We start from the raw sequence: 24175 nt of genomic DNA on the forward strand, positions 1-24175 counted from the left end.
GTAGTGTGGCAAATTTGGTGAAGATCGGTTCAGATATTGCTATAGCTCCGATATATATTGTTCATCCGATTTGTTGTATTTGTTACCCACAGCCGTAACATGCACTCTGTAACAACGATATTCAAGGGAATATATCAAATACAGCTCAGAAATGTCATTGCTAAATTTTATCGATATCGGTTCAGATTTGGATATAGCTCCCATATATATCTTTATCTGATTTCAAATTAATTGTGCACCAAGTACGAATTTAAAACATACAAATGCTTTCGCATATTTTATTCCTTTGAACTTTAAATTATAATTATAATCATAGCGTTATGTGGAGCTCTACTAAATTAGCAAAGTGGTGAAGGGCATTATAAAGTCGGCCCCGCCCAACTTTAAGGCTCTCTTTACTGGTTGTTTTTTAAAAAGTGTTCGCATCTTCCAGCTGAAGCACGATGTAGATCCTGGAGTTGAAAGGTAGATGCCAATTTTAGACATGAAAGATCGCCATTTAACATCCTATTGCGCTTTTATTTTATTTTTAATATTATTCATTCAGAATTCAAAACTATAAAAAATGTACAATTCAATATAGTAGTCGAATTGAAAAAAGTTACGCCAAAAACATTTGTTTCATTCACATTTTTATTGGCATATTTTTACGCGATGTTTTTTGTCAAGATACCATTTCGAAATTGTATGAGGCTTTCTTAAGTTATAAGCGCAGTTAAGTTATAATCGCAGCAACTAACATAACTCTTTTTTATATGGTGAAACTAATTCTTTTTTTGTATCCTCTTCTGAAATGATATTATTCCTATAGTTTCACTTACCCAATAAGTGCATAAAATCTATGAATAACAGTTTTGTCCGTTGTCGCTTTATATGTACTACCCTAAAAAGACTACACATCATATTCGAATTCAAAAAGAAAATATCACTACAAATGTACATTCGAAAATAGTAAGTCAAAATGGAAAAAATTATGGAATATAAAACAAAAGTCAAAATGAAAATTTTCAAATTTCACATATTTATTATTTTCTTCCGAGGAACAATTCCGAATTTGTCTGAATCGTTAAAATCAGACCAGCGGTTATAATCGTAGTAACTAATACAGCTTTCTTTTATATACATAGATTTATTTGGGTCCGATATGAAATGGACAATACTGGCCCATTCCTTCGGAACCTACTCCACAGAGGGTCAATCGTTTGAATAATCATAACAGAAGTCGTAATATATTTAATTAATCTAACATTAGCTGACTGACTGATACTTTTTTACTTCTTTATTTTCAATTGCCCAAATTTCTTTAAAAATGTTTTACTTCAAAAAACTTGATAACGCTTCGGTGACCCATAAATTAAAATTGTAACTTTATATTCGGAATGTCGGATTGAAAACACGCAATGCAAAATATAACGAATTTTTCGAATGTTGTAAATATATATTTTATTTCCTTACAATGTGAGTTGAGATATATTTTATTATTTTCATATAAATAATAATTTAGACATGCATGTAAAGTAAAGTGTTGTAACCAGCTTGTGTATGCGATGAATAGCATCTGAGTTTCTTTTTTTTTTTAATTAGTAGTGACTTTATCTGGGAAAATCTACAAACCACACATTTACATGATTTATACAGAATTTTGAGTTTTTTACAGATTTAATTTGATTGGGTTGAAGCTAATATAAATTCTTCTAGGGCTTGGGCAATCGTGTTCTTTTACATGGAACAAACCGCAAATAATATGATTTGTTTACCCATTCATTATATGCCGGAAACGGAAAAAGTGCACGCAATCAATTGCTTTATGTAGAAATTGTTTGCATCCTATTACCAGTATGGGGCACTTTGCACGTCCTTTCGTTTTCTCCTTTTCGAATATCAGGGTTTACCACAGCAACGGAACATAGTTTATTTTGCAAGAAAAATAATGAAATGAATATCGATGAGTTAAAAATTATATATTTAAATGTGTTGCTGTAATACCCCAGCCAGCCCACAATCTATAAACGATAATATTGCTTTGAAGAAACTAACTAAACCTTTTTCAAGATCCAAATGTTTGTTAATAAAACTTTTTTATACCCTACACCTTGAAAAGGAGTATCGTCATTCCGTTTGTAACATGCCTAAATATTCGTAGTAGACCCCGTAAGCTTTATTTATTCATAAACGATTTAACGATGGCCGTCTGTTTGTCTCTTGAAATCACGATACAGCCAACATTATTTGACGTATACCTTCACAATTTGGCACAACAATTTGTATTGTGTCTAGGATGATTGGTATTGAAAATGAGATATATCGGTTCACGTTTTGGTATAGCCGCCATAGATGATTTTTGTATTTTTACGATATTCAGTGTTTTTACCATTTTTGCCACATCTTTCCACGGATTTGTCCAAAAATTGGTATTTGTAATTCATAATGAATTCTAGTTCATTGGATATTTTCTTTAACCAATGTTGTAGGGTATTAACGTTCGGACCGGTCGAACTTAATGTGTTTTTACTTGTTTTGAATAGAGATATTTTAGAGAAACAAAATTCATATTAATGCCCAGTTTTTCTGATGCAATTAAATGAGAGAAAATGGAAGAAATCGAACAAAAGTGGGTTTTCAAAATTCAATAGCACTGCTTAAAAAAGTTAAAACCAAATGTTAAAATATTCAAAAACTAGCAAATGCTCGCTATTTCGAATGCGAAGAAAGGAATTTATATTAAGTGCAATTATACGTGATTGCTTACAACAATTGAAGTGATTTTTCATATTTTCCCAATGCATAGTTTTTCCAGAAACCCAGTTGCATAAATAATGTTTCCGCTCTCTTTCGTGTTGGCGATACTAATTGGAATTCGAAAAAGGGCTGAAACAGAAAAATGAATTACCCTGGATTACCACAAGAAACGGGACGGGTGCGATTTCGTCGTTTTGACACTCTGAATGCTTTGATCTATGGACATTAATTGTATAAGGTGGTTTCTTCTGAAACCTATTAAGAAGCTTAAATATATTTATTTTGCCACACTTTGTAAGGGAGGTATTAGAATGAGTGAACCGATTTTGTCAATTTTCATCAGGCTGAATTAAATATTAAGATGTCCAAATTTTGACATTCATAAGGTAAATTATTTTCTTTAAAAATGTTGTGGGGAATATTGCCCATCTTCGAACTTGATGTAAATTTTGTACAAATATTATTTTGTGCAAAAATCATATACCGGCTTCGAGTCAAACAGACAGAAGGACGGATCTCGTATGGATCTCGCCCAATGAGATCCAGGGTCTGAAACTGTTATTTCGAGTAAGCACATTTGCCCGTATTAAATTACATACAAATGGCCGAAGGTATGAAAACATAATTAGATAAGACTAAGATTAGATGTAAAAATGGAAAGTGTTGGTCTACGCCTTCTTGAAAGATTAAAAAATTAAAAAAAAAATTGTTCATCATAATATTTTTGTCCATATTAGGCAAGTATGAAAATGAAACATATCAGTCCATTTATTGTGGTACTCGATATACAGTGCCACACTTCAGTTTGTTTAAGTGTATTGACCTCAAAACTTCGTCCGCTCATCGCACTGCGTAGACGCTCAGTTTCCATTTTGAGCCAATCGAGTATCGATGACTTGTAACCCTTATTGAGTACCATTTATTACACCTGTTACGCTATTCCTCACATTCCACTCGCTAACATAAAAAAGCACAACTATGAAATCCGTACGTGACAACCTAATAACAGCTTGGGTTTGTGCGTGTGTGAATGTTAATTTGAATAAATAATATATACATATTCATAAATTCCCATATTCATACGGACACACACACACACACACCTATGTCCTTGTGTTAAATGTGTGTATTTGTTCATATATTGGCTACTGGGTACTTGAAATAATAGTACCTTTTCATTGGCGGCCGTATTTGTCGAGCGAGCATACCCACCAGTACCACATTTGCTCCTTAACAATTCGTTGTGAATTGCTACTCAAGTGCAATTAAATTTTATGATTTTTCAATTGTCATAAAAACCTGGCGAAATAAATAAAATAAAAGGCCATGCGAACAAAAAATGAACAATCGTCGCAATGGCGACAGCAGCACTTGGTGTTTGCTGGGTTATAATGGGTTTTAATGACACTTCCAAAAGTGCCACAGTTTGTTTTATTATTTCTTTTTTTTTTCGAATTTTATTTTCAACGAAGGACGTCCCCATTTGTGGTTCTGTCGTGCTCCTGTTGTTAAAGAAACCACATTATTGCCAACCTGGATTGGGTCCATGTGGCTGTTTGTTATCGGCAACAAAACAACAAACAAGCAGATGCTTAAAACCGGAAAATATGAGGCATAATAAAAGTGTTGTCGAATACGGAGAACAAAAAAAATGTATATGGCATAAACGACGAAATGAATTGAAACAAAATAAAGATTAAAAAATAACGAAAACAGGAATATCATTCTTACCATCTGTGTGATTTTGGGAACATTGTTTTTTTTCTGGCAAACGAGAAAATTGGAAAAGTGAAATCACTGAGTTGTTTTCAAAGCAAATAAAATAAAAAAATGCAGTTTTAAGGTTTATCTTAAATTTCAGTTCCATGCAGCAAAAACTTGGTGATACCACGATTTGATAGCCATTTGCAAATTAAATTTTAATTTGCAACTGATAATATTTTTACTGATTTATTTCTTTCCGATTCAAATGACTATTCTACTTAAATTAAATTAAATTAAGTTTAAAACGAACAAATTAATTGTATGAAGTTTCAATTGCTACGATTTTCAACTACTGTCACTTGAATATTGCTTATGAATTTGTTTGTAGCTGTAGTGGACTTGAAAATGGTCCGATTGGCATGCTTCAAATGAACCAAAGCTGTGTATGATTTATAACATTTACTGCAATACAATTTGGTGTCATTGCTCACGGAAAAAATGGAATATAAATTAAGTAATAAATGTCATTGTATTTGAATACAATCATAGACCAACATTCATTTGCATACCACACTTCTGTGACTCATTAAAGTAACGAAAGGACATTTCAAATACAGCAATGATTTTTTTTCTTATCGCTAAGTACGTTCTTAATCTCAAGGAAGACACATATTAAATTGATTAACAATCTAACATATTGTATGTGATATATCTAAGGCGTAGTAAGATTTTTACTTGCAATCTATATTTATCTATAAAAGAGGAAAATTTTTGTAATTTGATTGTTTGTTTGTAATTTATAGACTCAAAAACCGCTAAATAGATTTTTTTCTGAAAATTTCCGGTCTGAAAGTAACATAGGCCATATAAATTTTTGAAATTAGACTTGGAACTGGAGATTTGGCATCAGAATCGGAGGTACCTCGCAAAAATTTAGATTTTATATGCACATACAGGGTGAGATGAAAAACTGCAACCAACTTCACACTGCTATCATTTCCAACCCACTCGTCCGACAGACGTTAAAATTATTCCAGTGACAGCTCATCATATTATTTACAAGCGTACAAACGCATTTTGGTGAGAATTTTCCAGAAAAAAAGTTATTCGTTATGGAATTCAAGTGCGATAGTGTGATTTCTTTATATTTTGCTGGAAAACCACAAGGGGCTAGCGTAGTCCGAAGTCAAGCAAGTGGACGGATGCAAAAAGCACCATCAGCAGAAGTGGTTCGAACAGTGAAGAAGCGACTTGATCGAAACCCTTGTCACGGTGGCCGAAAAATGGCTCGTGAGCTAAACATATCGTAATATTCCATTCGGCAAATATTGAAAAATGAGCTCGGGATAAAGCCATTGAAATTCCAAAAAATGCAAGATTTTACACCGCAACAGAAAGAAAATAGCCATGGTGATGGTGTGGGCCGCCATAACATCCGATGGTCACTCTCCGCTCGTATTAATCGACCGTGGCATCAGAATAAATGCCGTATATTATCGCTAAAATATTCTGGAGGGTGTATTAAAGCCTTGGACACGCAAACATTTCGTGCCAAAGGTGACTAATTCGACCAAGTCTAAACTTATTCTAAAATTTGATGCTATTTCCGACATTTTTTGTTTTCATTCAATGAAATTAAAAAAAAAAAAAATGTAAAAACTATGGCGTTTGACTTTGTTGCATTTTTTTTTTTTTTTGAATTCTTGAAACAGTTTTATTTTTCATGTATTCCTGTATAATATATTGAATGCATTTAAAAAACAGTAAGTTCCGCCGGGCCGAACTTTGAATACCCCCCACCATTCGGAACGAATTTGGGAATTTTCAAAAAATAAAATCCGTTAAAAATTTTGATAAAATGTTAAAAATAGCGAATAGCGATATAACGGATATATATTGGGGTCTATTCGACGTCGACCTACATAGGCATTGTTTGTCATAAGCCGTTACCATATTCAAATTCGAAACTTGAAATAAACGGTGAATTATGTAGCTAAAACCATCAAAATACGAAGACCTGGGTGTTTGAAAGACTCAAACATGTGTGTGGAAATGGAATTGGTGTTTCACACGCTTATCTAAATATTATTTAGTTTTAGTTTACTTTATGCTAAGTACTTACATTCTTCTCAACATAGAATTTACTCTTCAGTTTAGTGATAATTTTGTATTGAACTATTTACGTACGACTATGTTTAATAGTTTTTGTAAATTATAATCTACCCAACGCTGTGTTTGCCTGCTGCATAAGATAATGAGCATGTAATAAAGATTTTATGACCCCCACAAGAGATATGCAGGCAAGACAATGTACGCAAGATGAGTCGCGTTGGTCTATCACCAATTCATATGTATTCTTGAATAGAAAGTAAGGGTTGCTAGATAGTGTGTAAGGTTAAGAATTATTTTGTAAACTAGCACTTAAGATGGAATTATGAAAAAATAAATTCAGTGTCGAATCAAGCATCATACGAGCATTTTCATTCTCCTCCCGAACATTTGGTCCATCGAGCGCTCACTTTAGCGAAAGTGAAGGAACTAGCAAACATCAAAAATCGAATCAACAACAATCAAAAACTATTCAACATTAGGAACAAACAACTTTAACAACATCAACATCAAGTGTGGTAACAGCAGTTAAACAACTCACCAACCACAATATAACAATCTACAAAACTCAACAACAACATTGATCAACAATCGCAAACAAAAAAAAAAAATATCTACAAAAAAAAATTAATTAAACATCGATCAACTACAACAACATTTTTAAAAGGACTTATCAAAATGCCTAGTTGCCAAGAAATGTACTCTCAACAATACACAATCTTCAAAGTGTTAGATGCTATGTTGCAGACGGCGCGAGGTAGGAAATATCGCAGTAATACCATACCAGACATGCGTAAGAAGGTGCTAGAACAATGGGAAACATTCTGCAGAAATGATGAGGCACTCAAAAAAAGGGACGATAAGAATGAAAATGACCCGTATTATAAGGAGAAAGCGTATGAAATTGCACAAAAGATGAAAGAGGACATATGGAAGATTTTAAATGATGCAGAAGCAGAAGAATCCCACACCGTTAAAATAAGTCCACAACAAGGAGATTCAAGTCCACAAGAACATAGTTTAAATGCACCGCAGTTATCATTCAAATTAATGGAAATTGGTGAAGTGACAAATGAAAATCACAACAAACTAGCAAGATCATTAGAAAATCAATTTAATTCTAACGTAGCAGAATTAAATTCTATGATAAAACTGGTCGAAACCAAGAAAGACAAGATATATTTAACAAAACTGCTTGAGAGACTGGAAGTCCAGATGAACAGACTGCTCGACATTCGATCAGAAATGGCGAGAGAAGGTGCAGGAAATGACTTTACGGAAGATCAGTGGGAACAGTCCGGAGAAGATTTCAACAAAGCTCAGATGCAAATAACAGAATTGTTGACATCTTTAGAAGCGGCACAAAGAAAATCCGTAATGGTCGAAAAAATAAAAATTCCAGAGTTTAGTGGACGTCGTGAAGATTGGAACTCATTTTATGAATTATTCCGCACATTAGTGCACGAAGATAAAAATGCCTCAGATCAAGAGAAGCTGTTTCGTCTACGGTCAGCTTTGAAGGGGGATGCACTGCAGATTATTCAAAACATGCCGTTAACCAGTTCAGCATATGAAGGGGCTTTGGAAGCATTACGTAAAAGGTACGACAATAAAAGGACTCTATTCACACATTATGTGGACAGCCTATTAGATGTGCCAAAAATTAATGGATCATCAGTGCACAGTATCAAGAAGTTATTGGATACAGCTATAGAGAGCATTGAGGGAATCAAATCCATGAATTTGAAACTGGGAGATGCATACCCAATTCTGGCACACATAATAGTGCGCAAATTGGATAAAGAGACTCTTTTACAATATGAACAGACAATACAAAAGTGTACGGAAATTCAAGATATCAAGGACGTTCTAAAATTCTTGGAGCAAAGATATCAAACTTTGAATTCAGTTTGGTCTATAGATGATGGAGATAAGCAGAGATTCAAGCGACAATACAGTTTTGAAGTGGCAGCAACAAACAGCGAAGAAAATCAAATAAAATGCGGTTATTGCAAAAGTTTTGGGCACAAGATTCACCAATGTCAGCAGTATAAAACATTAACAGTGAAGGAGAGGATTGATTGGGTAAGACGGAACGAGCTGTGCACTAACTGTTTAAATCATAAGGCAACAAGAAGATGCATTAGCAAAACGAATTGCTTTATGTGTAATGGCAGACATCACACCAGCCTTCATATTGAAAAATCGGCTTCAGGAGGCAACAAAGGAAAATCAACATTTACCACAATAAAAGAAATGCATCATGTATTAATTGCAACAGCACAGATACGAGTAAAATCGAAGCAAAACGAATACATCACCTTGAGAGCATTAATCGATCCTTGTGCTCAGGCGTCTTCAATCAGCGAGGAAGCCGTACAGATATTGCAGTTGCCAAAGCAAAGAACAGATGTAACACTGCATGGACTTGGAGGAGCAGTCGTCGGTAAAGCAAAATCGAAAGTTATTATTGAAGTGAAACCCAGATTTTTAAGCGATTTCGCTGTGAATATAGAGGCAGTCGTACTTCCTGAGTTGGCTTCAGTTCAGCAGGATCCAACGTGTGAATACGATATAGATAAATGGGAAAATTTTACGCTAGCAGATCCGGACTTTACATCGTCAGATAGAATCGACGTGCTGATTGGAAGCGATGTCTACCACGAAATCCTTCAAGATGGTATTCACAAAAAAGATAGTATATTGGCGCAGAGGACGAAGCTAGGATGGATACTGTCGGGACCGACTACGGAAAAAAAGGGAAGCAGCAAGAAAATTGTAGCAACTACTACTCTGGAAAGATTTTGGGAGATAGAGGAGGTGAGCGACAATCAAGCAGTGACAGAGGATGACTTTTGTATATCAAATTATGGCTCAACAACATCGTTAGCGAATGATGGCCGGTTTATGGTCAGACTTCCCTTCAGGGAAGACGTTGAATTAGGAGATTCACGTAAAAGAGCTATGGCAAGATTTTTGAACATTGAAAAAAAATTATGCGCCAACCCTGAACTAAAAATGGAATACCAACAGTTTATGGAAGAATATATTAGTATGGGGCATATGGAACGAGTAGAGCCAGAAATACGGGGAAAATACTACCTTCCCCATCAAGCTGTCATCAGAGAAAGCAGTATAACTACAAAAGTAAGAGTGGTATTTGATGCGTCTTCCAAGACATCAAATGGAAGAAGCTTGAATGATATTCTCTACGCTGGGCCAAGATTGCAGAGAGATATTTTTGATATCCTTACAAAATGGCGGAAACATCAGTTCGTCATAAGTGCAGACGTGGAAAAAATGTACCGACAAATTTGGGTACATAAAGATGACCAAGAATACCAATATGTGTTGTGGAGATCCAGCAGCGAAAGTCCAGTAGAACAATACAGATTAACGACAGTGACGTACGGTACGGCGTGTGCGCCGTTTTTGGCGTTAAAGACGCTTGACGAAATTGGATCTCAATGTGAAGATAAAGACATTGGCGCTATTATACAAAATGATTTCTACATGGACGATTTGTTAACCGGAGCAGATTCTATTTCAAGATGTAAAGAATTACAGGAGAAAATAAATAAACATCTAGCAAAATATGGATTTAAACTACGGAAATGGATTTCGAACGATAGTGATGTCCTAAAAAACATAGACGCAAAGAGAGAGAATGATGTACTTCACATAGAAGAAGATGATTGCTTAAACACGTTGGGGCTGAAATGGTATCCAGCAAGTGACACATTTGGATTTACAACGCAACTTTACAATGAACAACGGATAACCAAGCGGAAAGCCCTGTCCTATTTGGCCAAAATATTCGATCCATTAGGATGGCTAACACCAATAACAATAACGGCGAAGCTTTTTATTCAACAACTATGGGTAATGGATATTGGATGGGATAATGTACTAATAGAGGAGCTGAATAAACAATGGAGAGGGTTCACGAGTAAGCTAAACTCACTGATTTCGATTCGAATACCTCGATGGTTGCACGTATCCAGCTCAACTGAAGCACAACTGCATGGATTCGCGGATGCATCGGAAAAGGCTTATGCAGTCGTAGTTTATGTTAAAGTGAATGGAGTTGTTCAGCTAGTAGCAGCTAAAAGCAAAGTCAATCCCATTAAAAATAGGAAGACGTTACCAAAACTAGAGTTGTGTGCGGCGAATTTATTAGCGAAACTTATGACAAAGGTTATGAAAATTTTGTCAATAGAAGCAAATGTATTTATGTGGAGTGATTCGTCGATAGCGCTGTCATGGATACGTAATAGTTCTAGTAAAGATCGATTTATAAGGACAAGAGTGAAGGAGATTCAACAATGGGTACCAGCAGCCAAATGGCAATATGTAAAATCAAAGGAAAATCCGGCAGACATGGGATCCAGAGGGATATCAGCAGACAAGTTACCAGAGAATAATCTCTGGTGGAATGGTCCGTCGTGGTTAATGCGAGATGAAGAGAGCTGGGATACAAAGGAACCTGTGTATGTCAATGTGGCCGTCACAAATGCGAACAGCGGTCCCAACTATTTCAATCATATGGTAAAAGATTATTCATCGTTTACACGACTTAAGCGAGTGATAGCGTATGTGCTCAGATATATCGCAAAGCTACGCGGAAAAAACTTTCCAGATTACTTGACTGTGGAAGAATTACGAGCTGCAGAAATGTTTTTAATAAAAGGCCATCAACAACAAGAATTTCCAGAAATTGTCACGAGACTAAAAAATAATACGCCGATTGATCACAAACACAAGCTGGCTTCATTAAATCCCTTTTTAGACGAGAATGGCGTGTTGAGAGTTGGAGGTCGATTACAATTAGCTTCGCTGGCGTATAATCGTAAACATCCCATAATACTCAATAAATCAGAGCTGAGTGATCTAATTATCAAGGACGCACATGTGAAAACGCTCCATGGTGGAAATCGGATAGTGGAACATTTGCTAAAAAGAAAATTTTGGATTATTGGGTTGAAAAACAACGTAAAACGGCTGAATCGGGGTTGCGTCAAATGTATACGATATAAACGAGAAAATCAATGCCAGCTAATGGGAATGTTACCAGAATATAGAGTTAATGTATCTGCACCGTTTACACATTGTGGTGTAGACTATGCAGGACCAATATACATGAAGTGTTCAAATGGCAGAGGCCAGAAAACATATAAAGGATACATTGCGGTATTTATTTGCATGACAACAAAGGCAATTCATTTGGAACCGGTTAGCAGTTTGACGTCAGAAGCATTTCTGGCGGCCCTAAAGCGCTTGTTTGCCAGAAGAGGTAAAAGTAGTCATATATATTCTGACAACGGCACAAATTTTGTTGGAACAGTTAAACATTTGGATAGAGATTTAAAAGCCGCCATGAAGGAGAATAACGCACTAGCACCTATATTAGCGACAGAAGGAGTGCAGTGGCATTTTATCCCCCCGGCAAGTCCCCACTTCGGAGGAATATGGGAAGCGGCTGTTAAATCAATGAAATATCATTTACGAAGAGTTATTGGTGAGAGTAAATTGACATTTGAAGAAATGTCTACGCTTTTATATCAGATCGAGGCCGTGTTAAATTCGAGGCCGCTTTATAACATGGATGATAATGCTGGCGAGGTGGAAGTCCTCACACCTGGACATTTTCTAATCGGAAGGCCCTTGATAAGCTATCCAGAAACGAGCGACGAACACAAGATTACAGCCCTAGATCGTTGGAAGCAAGTGCAGAAAATGAAAAATTGTTTTTGGAAGCAATGGAAATCAAACTATCTAGAAACACTCCAACAACGGTACAAGTGGAAAACCGAAAAGAAGAATATACAGAGGGGACAAGTGGTGATAGTTAAGAATGAGGAAACACATCCTGGACGATGGCCGTTAGGTAAAGTCGAAGATGTCCATCCAGGACCGGATGGGTTAGTAAGAGTCGCCACTTTAAAAACCCAAGCAGGGTTGATAAAGAGATCCGTGAACAAGTTGTGCCCATTAGAAGGCGTAAAAACTGATGAAAAACGTGACAGCTCCAATGGAAAGAGAACCGGCAATCTGGCAGGCTACTTAGTGCTTTTGCTTCTTGCTTTAACTCAAGTAAAACCTACGGTCGCTGACAGCTTAACCAATATCACGGAGCTGCAGGAGTCAACCGCACTATATTTGGACCAGGTTGGATCAGTGAATGTTGTAGCCTCGAAATGGAACATGATCATAGTTTTTAATATGCTTCCATTTTTTGAATCCATGGAGAAATGCGAGACCGTGTTAAAAACGATGATGCCACTATGCGTAAAGTTGCAGATATTCGAGCCGCAGTGCGACAATATTCTAAGAACTATGGAGAGGCAGGTTCGGAGTCTACAAGACACTAACGAGTTCTTGTTCTCGAGAACTAGTAGGAGGCCCAAACGAGCGCCATTAGAGTTCATCGGGTCACTCCAGCACGTCCTATTCGGAACTATGGATGCGGAAGATCGGAAAAAAATAGAAGAAAGCTTGCAAAACTTATTGGAAAATCAATATAACCTGAAGTTTATGATGCAAAAACAAACCTCGGTCGTGGAATCTACGATTAATATTCTGCGCACTACTATGGAAGATGTAAATACCAACTTCAAGAAGATACAGGATCAGATGAACAACATAACGGCGGCTATGGAAGAGTCATACTTCGTTTATAGAGAGTCGATTCGGTTTTTCATGGTAACCAAAGATTTGGACGCAATAATTCGCGAGAACGAAAGAGTACAGTCGAGTATGATAAACCTGCTTATTGACATTAACCATGGGAAGCTCAATCCAGCCTTGATTACGCCGTTACAACTTCAGGAAGAAATGACCAAGATAAGAGAGCACATGCCTGAACACCTCAAATTTCCTGGAAAAAAGTATGATCAAATTAGAGCGGTATACAAACTTCTTACTGCTAAGGCAGCATTAATTGAGGACCGACTGATGGTTTCAGCTAATATTCCATTGTTCACGCAACACACGTCTCAGCTGCATCGGATCATCCCCCTACCTATTAGGCTGAACGGTGGGAAAGTTGTAGCACAGCCATCGGGACATTATCTGATATATAATTTCCACAGGGATGCCTACCATATAATGACGCAAGCTGAGTTAAACATGTGCCAGCTGTACATTGACGATGAATATGTTTGCGAAGGTAATTGGCCATGGGTCGACGCAAATGACCATTCGTGTGAGGTGTACTCTCTTAAGCCCCTAAATGCACCGAGATGCCAGTTCTCTGAGACAAAGATGGAATCGCTATGGACGAAGCTGCAAGCCAACAACCGCTGGTTGTTCAAAGTTTTTCAACCAACAACAGCTCACGTATCCTGCAGTCGAGATTCACAGCAAATAGTCCAGCTACCGAGTCAAGGCATCATTACGATGAAGCCAGGATGTACATTAAGGGTAAAAGGAGCAACAATTTCCACACCTTTCAATATTGCATCGAAGAAGGTCGTGGAAGACAAATCATCTTTCGTAGCAGACATAAACCGGCTGTCTAATTTCTCGGTCATGCCTTTAGGGCCGATGGTGGTAAATCACTCAGCAAGGCTAGCGGAAATAGAGTCTCAGTTGAAAACGATCGATGTCTCACAGCTTAATCTAAAAGGGTTGAATTTTCATCACATCTCCGGGCACTTATCTCTAATGGTCATGGTAGCCGCCTGCATAATAGCTCTAATATGTTCAATCAGAAGATGCATAAAACCGACAAGAGTAGCATCTATTCACTTTGCCCCCCCGCAGAATGTTTGAAAGACTCAAACATGTGTGTGGAAATGGAATTGGTGTTTCACACGCTTATCTAAATATTATTTAGTTTTAGTTTACTTTATGCTAAGTACTTACATTCTTCTCAACATAGAATTTACTCTTCAGTTTAGTGATAATTTTGTATTGAACTATTTACGTACGACTATGTTTAATAGTTTTTGTAAATTATAATCTACCCAACGCTGTGTTTGCCTGCTGCATAAGATAATGAGCATGTAATAAAGATTTTATGACCCCCACAAGAGATATGCAGGCAAGACAATGTACGCAAGATGAGTCGCGTTGGTCTATCACCAATTCATATGTATTCTTGAATAGAAAGTAAGGGTTGCTAGATAGTGTGTAAGGTTAAGAATTATTTTGTAAACTAGCACTTAAGATGGAATTATGAAAAAATAAATTCAGTGTCGAATCAAGCATCATACGAGCATTTTCATTCTCCTCCCGAACACTGGGCCTGTATAAACAATTTTCTGTAGCTGCGTCCATTACGACCTTCAGATTCGAAATCTCAAAAAATTTCGGTGAGTATTGTAGTTAAAATCGTCAAAATATTGAATATAGGGAGGTACTGACTGAATTCCGGTGAATAATGTCGCTAAAATCATCAAAATACCGAATATCGGGAGGTACCGTTATATGGGGGCTATACGAAGACGTGAACCTGCACAGGCAATTTTCTGTCTTAAGCTGTAGTATCCGATACAAACGTCAAATGTCAAATTGTAATTCCGGTGAATAATGTCGCTAAAATCAAACGTAGACCTACATGGCACATTTACGAACTTGACCTGCCTACTCGCAAAATAAATATGTGTGCATAAGTTTGGCTTTCTATCTCAAATCGTTCGAAAGATAAAGATACACAGACACATAGACAGACAGAGAGAGGGACATCGCTAAATCGACTTAGAATTTTACGCTGATCAAGAATGTATATACTTTGTTGGGTCTGACATGAGTATTGAAGAGTTACAAACAGAATGAAAAATTTAATATACCTTCCATAGTATGGTGGAAGGTATAAAAAGTATGGCGAAGCGCCCCGTGTTCAGATAGTAGCCGATAAACAATGTAAAATATATATTTTCAAAACAAATTTTCTGATCAAGTTAAATTTGTAAGGCCGATTTTTCTATAATATTTTACAAAATATGATGCAACCTAATTCCGACTAGAAGAGGGTTCAGATAGCAAATTGTGTCGGCATATTGCCAATTTCGCAAAAGATATCTTGTTGGTACTACTCTTGAGGTATGTGAATTTGGGAAAAGATCACAGAAGCTTTACAAATTCTGATAAAAGTCTGATTTACCAGAAATTAACTATTTTCTCAAAAAAAAAAAAAAAAAAAAAAAAATTCAAACCTGATAAATATGGTACGATGTTTGAATTTTCAATTTCATTTCCAAAAAATCAAGAATCGTTTTAAGAAAAAATGAACTGAAACGATATTGTCCATATACCAAATTTAACGTTCGAGTTCGAAACATTACAATACGCCCAGTTCTCAAATCTAGAAATGGTGTTTTTTTTTCTTCAAAATTTTTTAGACATGTTTGTGCTGATATTCTGGGTATTTATATTTTTTCACTTACTGGATATACCCATTCCCCACCTCTGCTCATATGATTTTTCCTATTTCCGAAATTTAAACCTACAAACCTGATTCGAATTCCTTAAATCTTTTTTTAAATGGAAAAAGGCAAAAAAGACCTTGTTAACATCTGCCCACCATCGTAGCAGGCTTTCGGTGTCATTATCGCCTAGACACATAATTTAATTAACAATTTCATTTGATAGCCGCACAAATAGTCGGTCGCCTTGAACGGCAAATCTTATTCCGTGGGAAACCCAATGATAGATCTAATGGAATGGAGCATAAAGCGGATACCCAGACTATGAATAATGACTGACTTTGCACTCATGGGATTTATTTTATAGTTCTGAATTCATTATTTCGTAGTGCCCCTTCCGCCGGTAATCATTGCCGTTTATGACACCATCGCTGCTCTCGTCTGTATTTCTTTTGGAAGTTTTATTTTATGACTTAAAGAAATTGTAAAGATGCGTCAATTCTCTGTTATTTGTGAGTGTGTGTGTGTTCTCTTTTTGGCGATTTGGCGGGGGTTGGTGGATTTTACGGAATGGTGATGTGTCTCCAAAGACCAATCTGCAATTTATCTGGTTTTTGCAATCAAACGCTTTATAACCAAAGTTTGTGGATGTTATTTGTGATTGTTGCTTTTACTGGTGTTGTTGTTGATTCTATCCCTCCGAAACGAGTTCTTTTTTCTCTCAATTCATGTTAAACTTTATGTCGATTTCCATCTATTTTCCACACTTTCGCCCTTATATGTGTGTACGTGTGTGTGAATAAATCAGAATACATGAAGCGAAGCATTCGGTTTATAGTTGCCATAGTTGTTGTTTTCATTCTTTTTTATTCGTTTCCTTCAATGGAACGGAAATTATCTATTTTATGCTCATGAGATTTTCTTAAATAACCATGAACCGAAATACACAATGAAAGCACGGCACTTCCCTTTCTTCACATAAAACATCACATGCTATAAAAGACGTTAGTTTTCATTGATTTTTTTCAACATTTCGGATATCTTTGTTATGAGGCCGTGATAACCTCTGGTGGCAATATTAAAATCTTTATGTTTTCACCTTGTATTGCCAAAAAGGGCTAAAAGTGAGTACAAATGATCGAACTCCGAAGTCAAAGGTACAACAAGTGAAAAAAGCCTTAATTATCCAAAACTATTTTTTTATACGTTTTATATCTACAATATATTCGAAATACTGTTCCATGTCTTTATTTCTTTGGATGATACCATTTCGGACATGCTAACTCCTTTTCAAATTATTGCTGATTAAGTTTCAAGGAGTTACAAACGGAACGAAAGTCTCATATACGTCCATAATATGATGAAGTGTTTAAAGCTTCTTGGAAATTATTCTTGAAAGAAAGTGGCGTTTTATCTCTGAAAGAAAATCTGAATAAATCCCGCCATGGTTGTCCTTAAAGTTAATTAATAACAAGTTTTTTTTAAACTTTGGTTTATTTCGTAAGAAAATTGAACATTTATATCCAATTTTATGCGAAATCATAAATTCCATATTCATCTCAGGTTTCTGGTATAGAGAAATGATTAGACATAGCAAGATGTAAAGAATCGCTGACTTGTTTCGCAAGTTATAACCGATAAAAGTATTGGAAATTTTGACCTTTGTGGGTGAAGTACCAGAAGGGGATCGCTGATATATATCATCTTCACCACAGATCTTGTGTTAGCAAAAATGTTTTATATGCGAAATTTGAAGAGAGTTGGACGCTTTCTTTGAGCGTTGTGCTTTTCAAAATCTTGAACCCTACGTGGGCGAGGTACCAGAAGAAATCGTCCGGTATTTTCCATCTTTATAACAGATATTGTATTAATGGAAATATTATTAATATAGAAGTGAAGGATATATTTCATCTTCACACAAGACCTTGGGTTAATAAAAATATTGTGATGTGTATAATTTGAAGACAATCGGATAGTTGCATTACATTACAGGAGTGGACCTGACTTGTAATATACATATATATATATCGGTCCACTCCTTCTGGAACCTCCATCGTCAAATGTCAAAATTTTCAAAAAAAGAATAATAAAAAAATATATGTGTATATATATATATATATATATTTTTTTTTTTTGAAAATTTTGACATTTGACGATGGAGGTTCAGTTATAGTCACAAGAAATGTTAACAAAACTCATATTGCGTGAGATTTTTTTTTTTTTGCTTTATACTCTCTGTATCGTTGAACAAAAGAAAAGAAGTCGTTATTTACCATTCGAAGAGAGACTAAACCCAAACAAGAAAGCAAAATAAATTGGTAAAATAATTTTATTAAAATTAAATGAATTAATTACGAATACAAACTTTAATCCAGTGGCACAGCTAAAGTTACTGATACCAACAACGAAAAATTTTTGAAAAAAATGGTCAAAAATTTAACTACAAATAAAAGCTTGAGGTTGGAGGCTCACAAACCACTAATAAATGATACATAGCAGGCAAAGTACAAAACATTGTTTGGAAAATATAAACATTATCATTTATCATATTAAATTTCCAAATTTCTGATAACTTAAGGTAACTCATTTGGCTATTATTTTGATGCAAATAAAGTACGTATTTGTCGAACTTAACGCCCTTCTTACTTATTTATAAAGCGGCCTGTCCACATAGGAAGTCACTAGCTCAGTAAACGGAGTTGCCACTGCACAGTGGTCGCTGCCATTGGCCAAAATTCAAAAAATGAAAATCAGATATTTATTGTCAAATGTGTACACATGGATTCTTAAGAGGTTAAGCTTTTTAGAAAACATAATAATCTTGGCTTCATTCTAACGGGACACTTTAAAAATAGCATAAAAAAAGAGAAAATGTAGTTAGTTGCTTTTTTCAGTGGGATCAGTGAAAAAAAGAGTAAAAATAGATCTGCTTTACAAAATTAAATACATTTTAAAATGACAATTCTTGGCATAATTATTGAAAAGCAAGGTATTGACTTATTTTTTGTTCAGTAATTTGTGTGTTTAGTAGTTGTGTATAATATAGACGATGTGAATGTTCTCAGCTGCCTGTAAGATTAATTTTGAAAATAAAATTGGATTTCAGTTAAAGTTTTAATTGTTTTCCCCCCTGAATCCTCCAATGTGATTTTTTTCACGCCATTAGTAATGGTCCTAAGATTCTAGAAGTGCTAATTTAACTTTCAGATTTTGTCAGATTTGTATGTTATGCCCAATATACTGAAGTGACTTCGCTTCAATTTTGTCAGTTTATGATGCGAGTGACATAGAATATGTTTTTGTTGTTTGGGATTGATAAGGATATAATTGAGGGGTGTTCAGTAATGTTGCCTGCATTGTCTTCTGGGCATAATATTAATGTCGAAAAATTTAAGGACTTTGCACTGAAAACGGCTAAAGAGTTAACAAATAGATATCCATGGCACTGTCTTCCACCCACAGCTCATAAAATTTTAATACACGCACCCGACATTATAAATTTGTCATTGTATCGATTGGAGAATTATAGGAGGTAGCCGTGGAGTCTAGAAACAAAGATATAAAAAAGTTTCGACTAAATCATACCCGAAAAAATTCTCGTGTTTCAACAAAAACAGATCTTATTAACCGTCTTCTTTTGAGCTCTGACCCTTTTATAACGGGACAGGGAACGTTACCAAACAAAAAAATCTATATTATTAAAATCTGCATTTGATTTACTTGAATAACACTGAAATTTATAAATATCCATTAGTAACTTTGATTAAATTGTATATTGAATTGTTTATTTTGTTTACAAAAAAATTGTCTATTTAATTTACAAAAAAATAATCAAATTTTGAATTTATTTGTATAAAAAATACTTCTATTTTTGGAGGTACCTTTACCTCTACCTGAAGGCGGGTCGTTCCAAATAATTTTCAGTAAGACTATTTTTTCAGCTCTTTAGAACGTAAAATGTCAAATAACAGAACAATCTAGTGTAGAAATGTAACAAAAATTGGGCAAATATCCCTTATTCGGGAGGTACGTTGTAAGGGGACCATGCCAAAACATGCATCGACCATATTCATTTTGTCACATTTTTTATTTTTATCTCATCAAGGTACCATAACCAAAGAATCATATTGATATCTGCACTGAAAGTATTTTTGGCCGCTGTTCCCATACGACCTCGACCACTGTGCACTGTCTACATCACTTCTGACATTTTGATGGCAGTGAACATTAATATTGATATTCGCATTATAATTGTAAACTATTGACTTGTTACATTTACATTTTCAATACTTTTTTCATTTAAAAAATCAGAAAACAAAATAGAATGAGGTACCTCAGATATATAGCTACAGAGGATATTTATCATTTGATACGGCCAAAACATGCGATCTTTAGACGAAATCCATTTCAGGACATTTGGAGTCGATCTCGGGTTGTCCGTCTGTCTGTTAGTGCCGACGATAAATGGATTAGGGCTCGTTCGGGCTCGGCAGCTCGGGTTTTTGTTATTCGGGTCGGCTACAGGGGCGAGGTAACTAGCCTAGCTACGATTCTATAACTACGTCTACTCCACAACCATCGTTCGACTATAAAACGGAACAGCGAGCCGAAACCCCTGTGGAACAGCGAGCCGAAACTCCTGTGGAACAGCGAGCCGAAACTCCTGTGGAACAGCGAGCCGAAGCTCCTGTGGAACAGCGAGCCGAAGCTCCTGTGGAACATCGAACCGAAGTTCCTGTGGAACAGCGAGCCGAAGCTCCTGTGGAACAGCGAACCGAAGTTCATGTGGAACAGCGAGCCGAAACACCTGTGTAAATTAATTACCAGCCACTTAACTTAATGAGAGCCAGTCTTGAAAGAAAATATTCCCGGCTAACGCTTTTGTTAGCCGGGGGACGACCGATGATCTTAGAAAATCACTAGCTATCCTTTGGCAAGCTCCAGCAGTAGCAAGCCTCCTCTCATCACACCGCAAACCGAATACTATATGTGACCGGTCCTACCAATAACTGAGCGTTCAAACAATGTGAAATTATCATCCGGTTTTTTCAAACTTGACACATCTTAATATTTCTACCAATACAAAGTCTACTGTGAAAAATCGGCGTTTACAATTTTTCAAAATTGAGCGTAGCGCGTAGCCGATTAGTACAAACCATTCATATGTGAAAATGGATAATATTGGTGCACTCCTTCGTACCTCTCCCATACATTTGTCTACAAAACTGACTGATACTTTTTAACTTGTTTTGAATGATATACCTATTTATTTGTGCACCAAAAATGCATTTTCAATTTAATAGAATTTCACATAGCAATCGTAATGGCAGTCGAAAAGAGTTTTACGTTGAAAAATCCAATATAAAACGCGTATAACGAAACCTCCCTATATTTTGAATTACCACAACCTTTGGTAACAACTTGTCTATATAGGCCCAGGTTTTTGTTTACTCCTCATATAGTACATTATTTGGAATTTTAAATGATTTTTGACTTTTTTATTTAGTATGGCATTAACAAAGTACGCAGCTCATATGCTGGACCTCAGCACCAAAAAACTTATTTTCAAACCTGTAATATTTCAAATGGTGGAGTGTTCTAATACACTTTCGGTCAGATTGTTTAACCTTTTCCTTTATTTAAACATGGCATGTATAATCCATGAATAGTGACAAAAACAATAGCGATTTCGAAAAGAGATGGTGGTGGTGACATTCTTGTTTACTTTTGTTTAAAAGAGTTATATAAATGAGTTTTGGGGGAGAACATCTTCTTACAAAAAACTCAAAGGACTAATGAAGAATGATGGTTTCTTTCCAGAATTTTTATAAAAACAACTACAATCGGTAAAATCTAACAATTCAGTGTTTTCTTGCAATACTTTACTTCGATTATTTTATATCTACTTATTGTATTTTACATCGCTTCATTTTGTTCTATTCTCTAACTACGAACGCCAATATTGTCTCCTATTCGCCTAGGCGTCCCACAAAAGTATGGCGTTATAAAACGGCATGTACTTTTACTCGTCTCTAGATTGGAATTATTTTGCGGTTATGAATGGCAATAAACTTCTACTGCCACTGAAGAGACCAATGTAATTTCTTCTCGGATTGCCTTTTGTATCGGCTGCTGTAATGAAATTCCCTTGATTGGCTCATTTGAAGTTTACCACAGAACGAAGAAATCATTCTCGGAATTGATTGCAAAACTGTGTGTCTATTCTGATGAGAAATGTGAAAGTGTTTCGTAGCCATGTTTTATTCATGACGCCATGGAGACTGCAATTCTCGGTGGTGGTCTGTTTTGCCCTTACTGATTGAAAACAAGCGCTGTCTTAGATCGGATTTTAAAATTCCTTCTAAATTGAGTTTATTATAAGATGCATTTATATAGTTTCACAATCATAAAAATGAAATACAGAGAAATCAAAATTGATGTAATTGAGAAACATTAGACCGTTTGGAATATCTTACCGGTTAAAATGGAATATTGTTGTTATGAAGAATGAGGTGAAGGTGTTATTTGAACCAAGAATGTATTACCTGCAAAGAAAAAAATGGTTTATTATTATTACATAGATGGGGATAATAAATAAAATTAAATTCTACGTCTAATTTCTGTTAAATGCAAATATAATAAGCTAAATGGAATAATGTGAGTAACATCTACATACATAGCAATCTATAAAAAATTGTACTTGCTCCTTGTAGCGTATGCGTAACATGTTGTGATATTTTTACATAACTAATGGATTGCTAACTTCCGCTTTAATTCTTGCGAAATACAAAGTTTCTATAAAGAAAAGAAGTGTCAAATAAAAAAATTATTTCGGACATCTTATATTTGTCATTTGACATTTTCATAGAACAATTAGCATTATTATTATTAGGTCAATTAAGGTTCGACCTTGGGCCAAACAAAGATTGTTTGCAAAATTTCATCTCAATCGGATAAAAAATGCGACCTGCTTTTTGTTCACAAGAATATATGGACAGACGGACGGACTGACTGACGTACATAAATTGACTCAGAAAGTGATTCTATGAAGATCCTCAAAAGTAGTTATGGGTCTATCTCGCTTCTTTCTCCCTGTTACAAACAAATGCACAAAGACATTATACCCTTGCCACTATGTGGCGTAGGGTATAAAAATCCATTGCCAATGACATATACATATACGTCCGTATTCTTGTTATTCGCCGAGATAAAATCTCACTACAGCGAAATTTCTCGCTGTTATAATACAATCTAATGTTTTTTCTTTGCAGAGGCTCTGCGTCTGTTCCCACCCGTGGCTGTTAACTCCAAACTCTGCACTCAGCCATATGAATTTGTGAACAAAAACGGCAGTTAATTTCGAATGGAGAAAGTCGAGGCTGCTTTTATTTGTTACTACAGCATACATCACGATGAACGGTACTATGATGATCCAGAGGACTTTAAACCATTAAGATTTCTAACTGAAAATGGGGGCGTTAAGAAATACCGAGAACAGGGCAAATTTATGGGCTTTGGTGATCCTCGTATTTGTATGGGTAAGTAGAATTTCCAATAATAACTTTTTTTAACAACATATGTTTTTCTTTTATATTTCATTAAAGGAATGCGTTTTGGTTCAACTCAAGCGAATGCTGCCATTGTCGAAATAATTAGAAATTTCTATGTGAAGTCTAACCCCAAGACACGCAGTGACAATTTATTAGAAAAGAAAGAATTCATACCAATTTCAGATGGTGGTGTCTGGTTAGATTTTGAGGCAATAAATGATCAAATTATATAGTCATATATGTATGTATATATAACCAGTAAAGAAAGTCTTAAAGTCTGGCGGGGCCCACTTTATGATACCCTACACCACTTTGCTAATTTAGTAGAGCTCCACTTAACAATTAAAAGTTTTTATGGGAGAGTTCAATCATACACGCTACAATTATAATTATAGTTTAAAGTTCAAAAGACTAAATATGCTGAAGCATTTGAACCTTTTAAATTCAGTCTTGTATTGCCCATTTGATGCACAATTAATTTGAAATAGGATAAAAATATATATGGGAGCTATATACAAATCGGAACCGATCTCGATAAAATTTGGCATACTTATTTCTAGGCTCAATTTAGTTGTATGTGTTAATATTAGACGTTTGGTGCACAAAAAAAGGCAAATCGGACGAAGATATATATGGGAGCTGTATCTAAATTTTTTCCGATTATCTCCAATTTCAATAGGGTTCGTCCTTGGGCCAAACAAATGA

General features: G+C 35.5%; 2 protein-coding genes across 3 annotated transcripts in view; one reads left to right on the forward strand and one right to left on the reverse strand.

Annotated features, from left to right (window-relative positions):
* Positions 1–24175, reverse strand: part of LOC131801555 (zwei Ig domain protein zig-8-like) — a 356956-nt gene that overhangs the window by 111660 nt on the left and 221121 nt on the right. The gene's annotated exons all lie outside the window — the stretch shown is intronic.
* On the forward strand, positions 7231–23277 carry LOC131801675 (uncharacterized). The gene is made up of 2 exons (XM_059120601.1): positions 7231–11479; positions 23192–23277. The coding sequence occupies exons 1-2, from the start codon at positions 7231–7233 to the stop codon at positions 23275–23277; spliced, it is 4335 nt and encodes a 1444-aa protein (XP_058976584.1).

The sequence above is a fragment of the Musca domestica genome, unplaced genomic scaffold (assembly GCF_030504385.1).
Source record: "Musca domestica strain aabys unplaced genomic scaffold, Musca_domestica.polishedcontigs.V.1.1 17, whole genome shotgun sequence".
NCBI classification, from domain to species: domain Eukaryota; kingdom Metazoa; phylum Arthropoda; class Insecta; order Diptera; family Muscidae; genus Musca; species Musca domestica.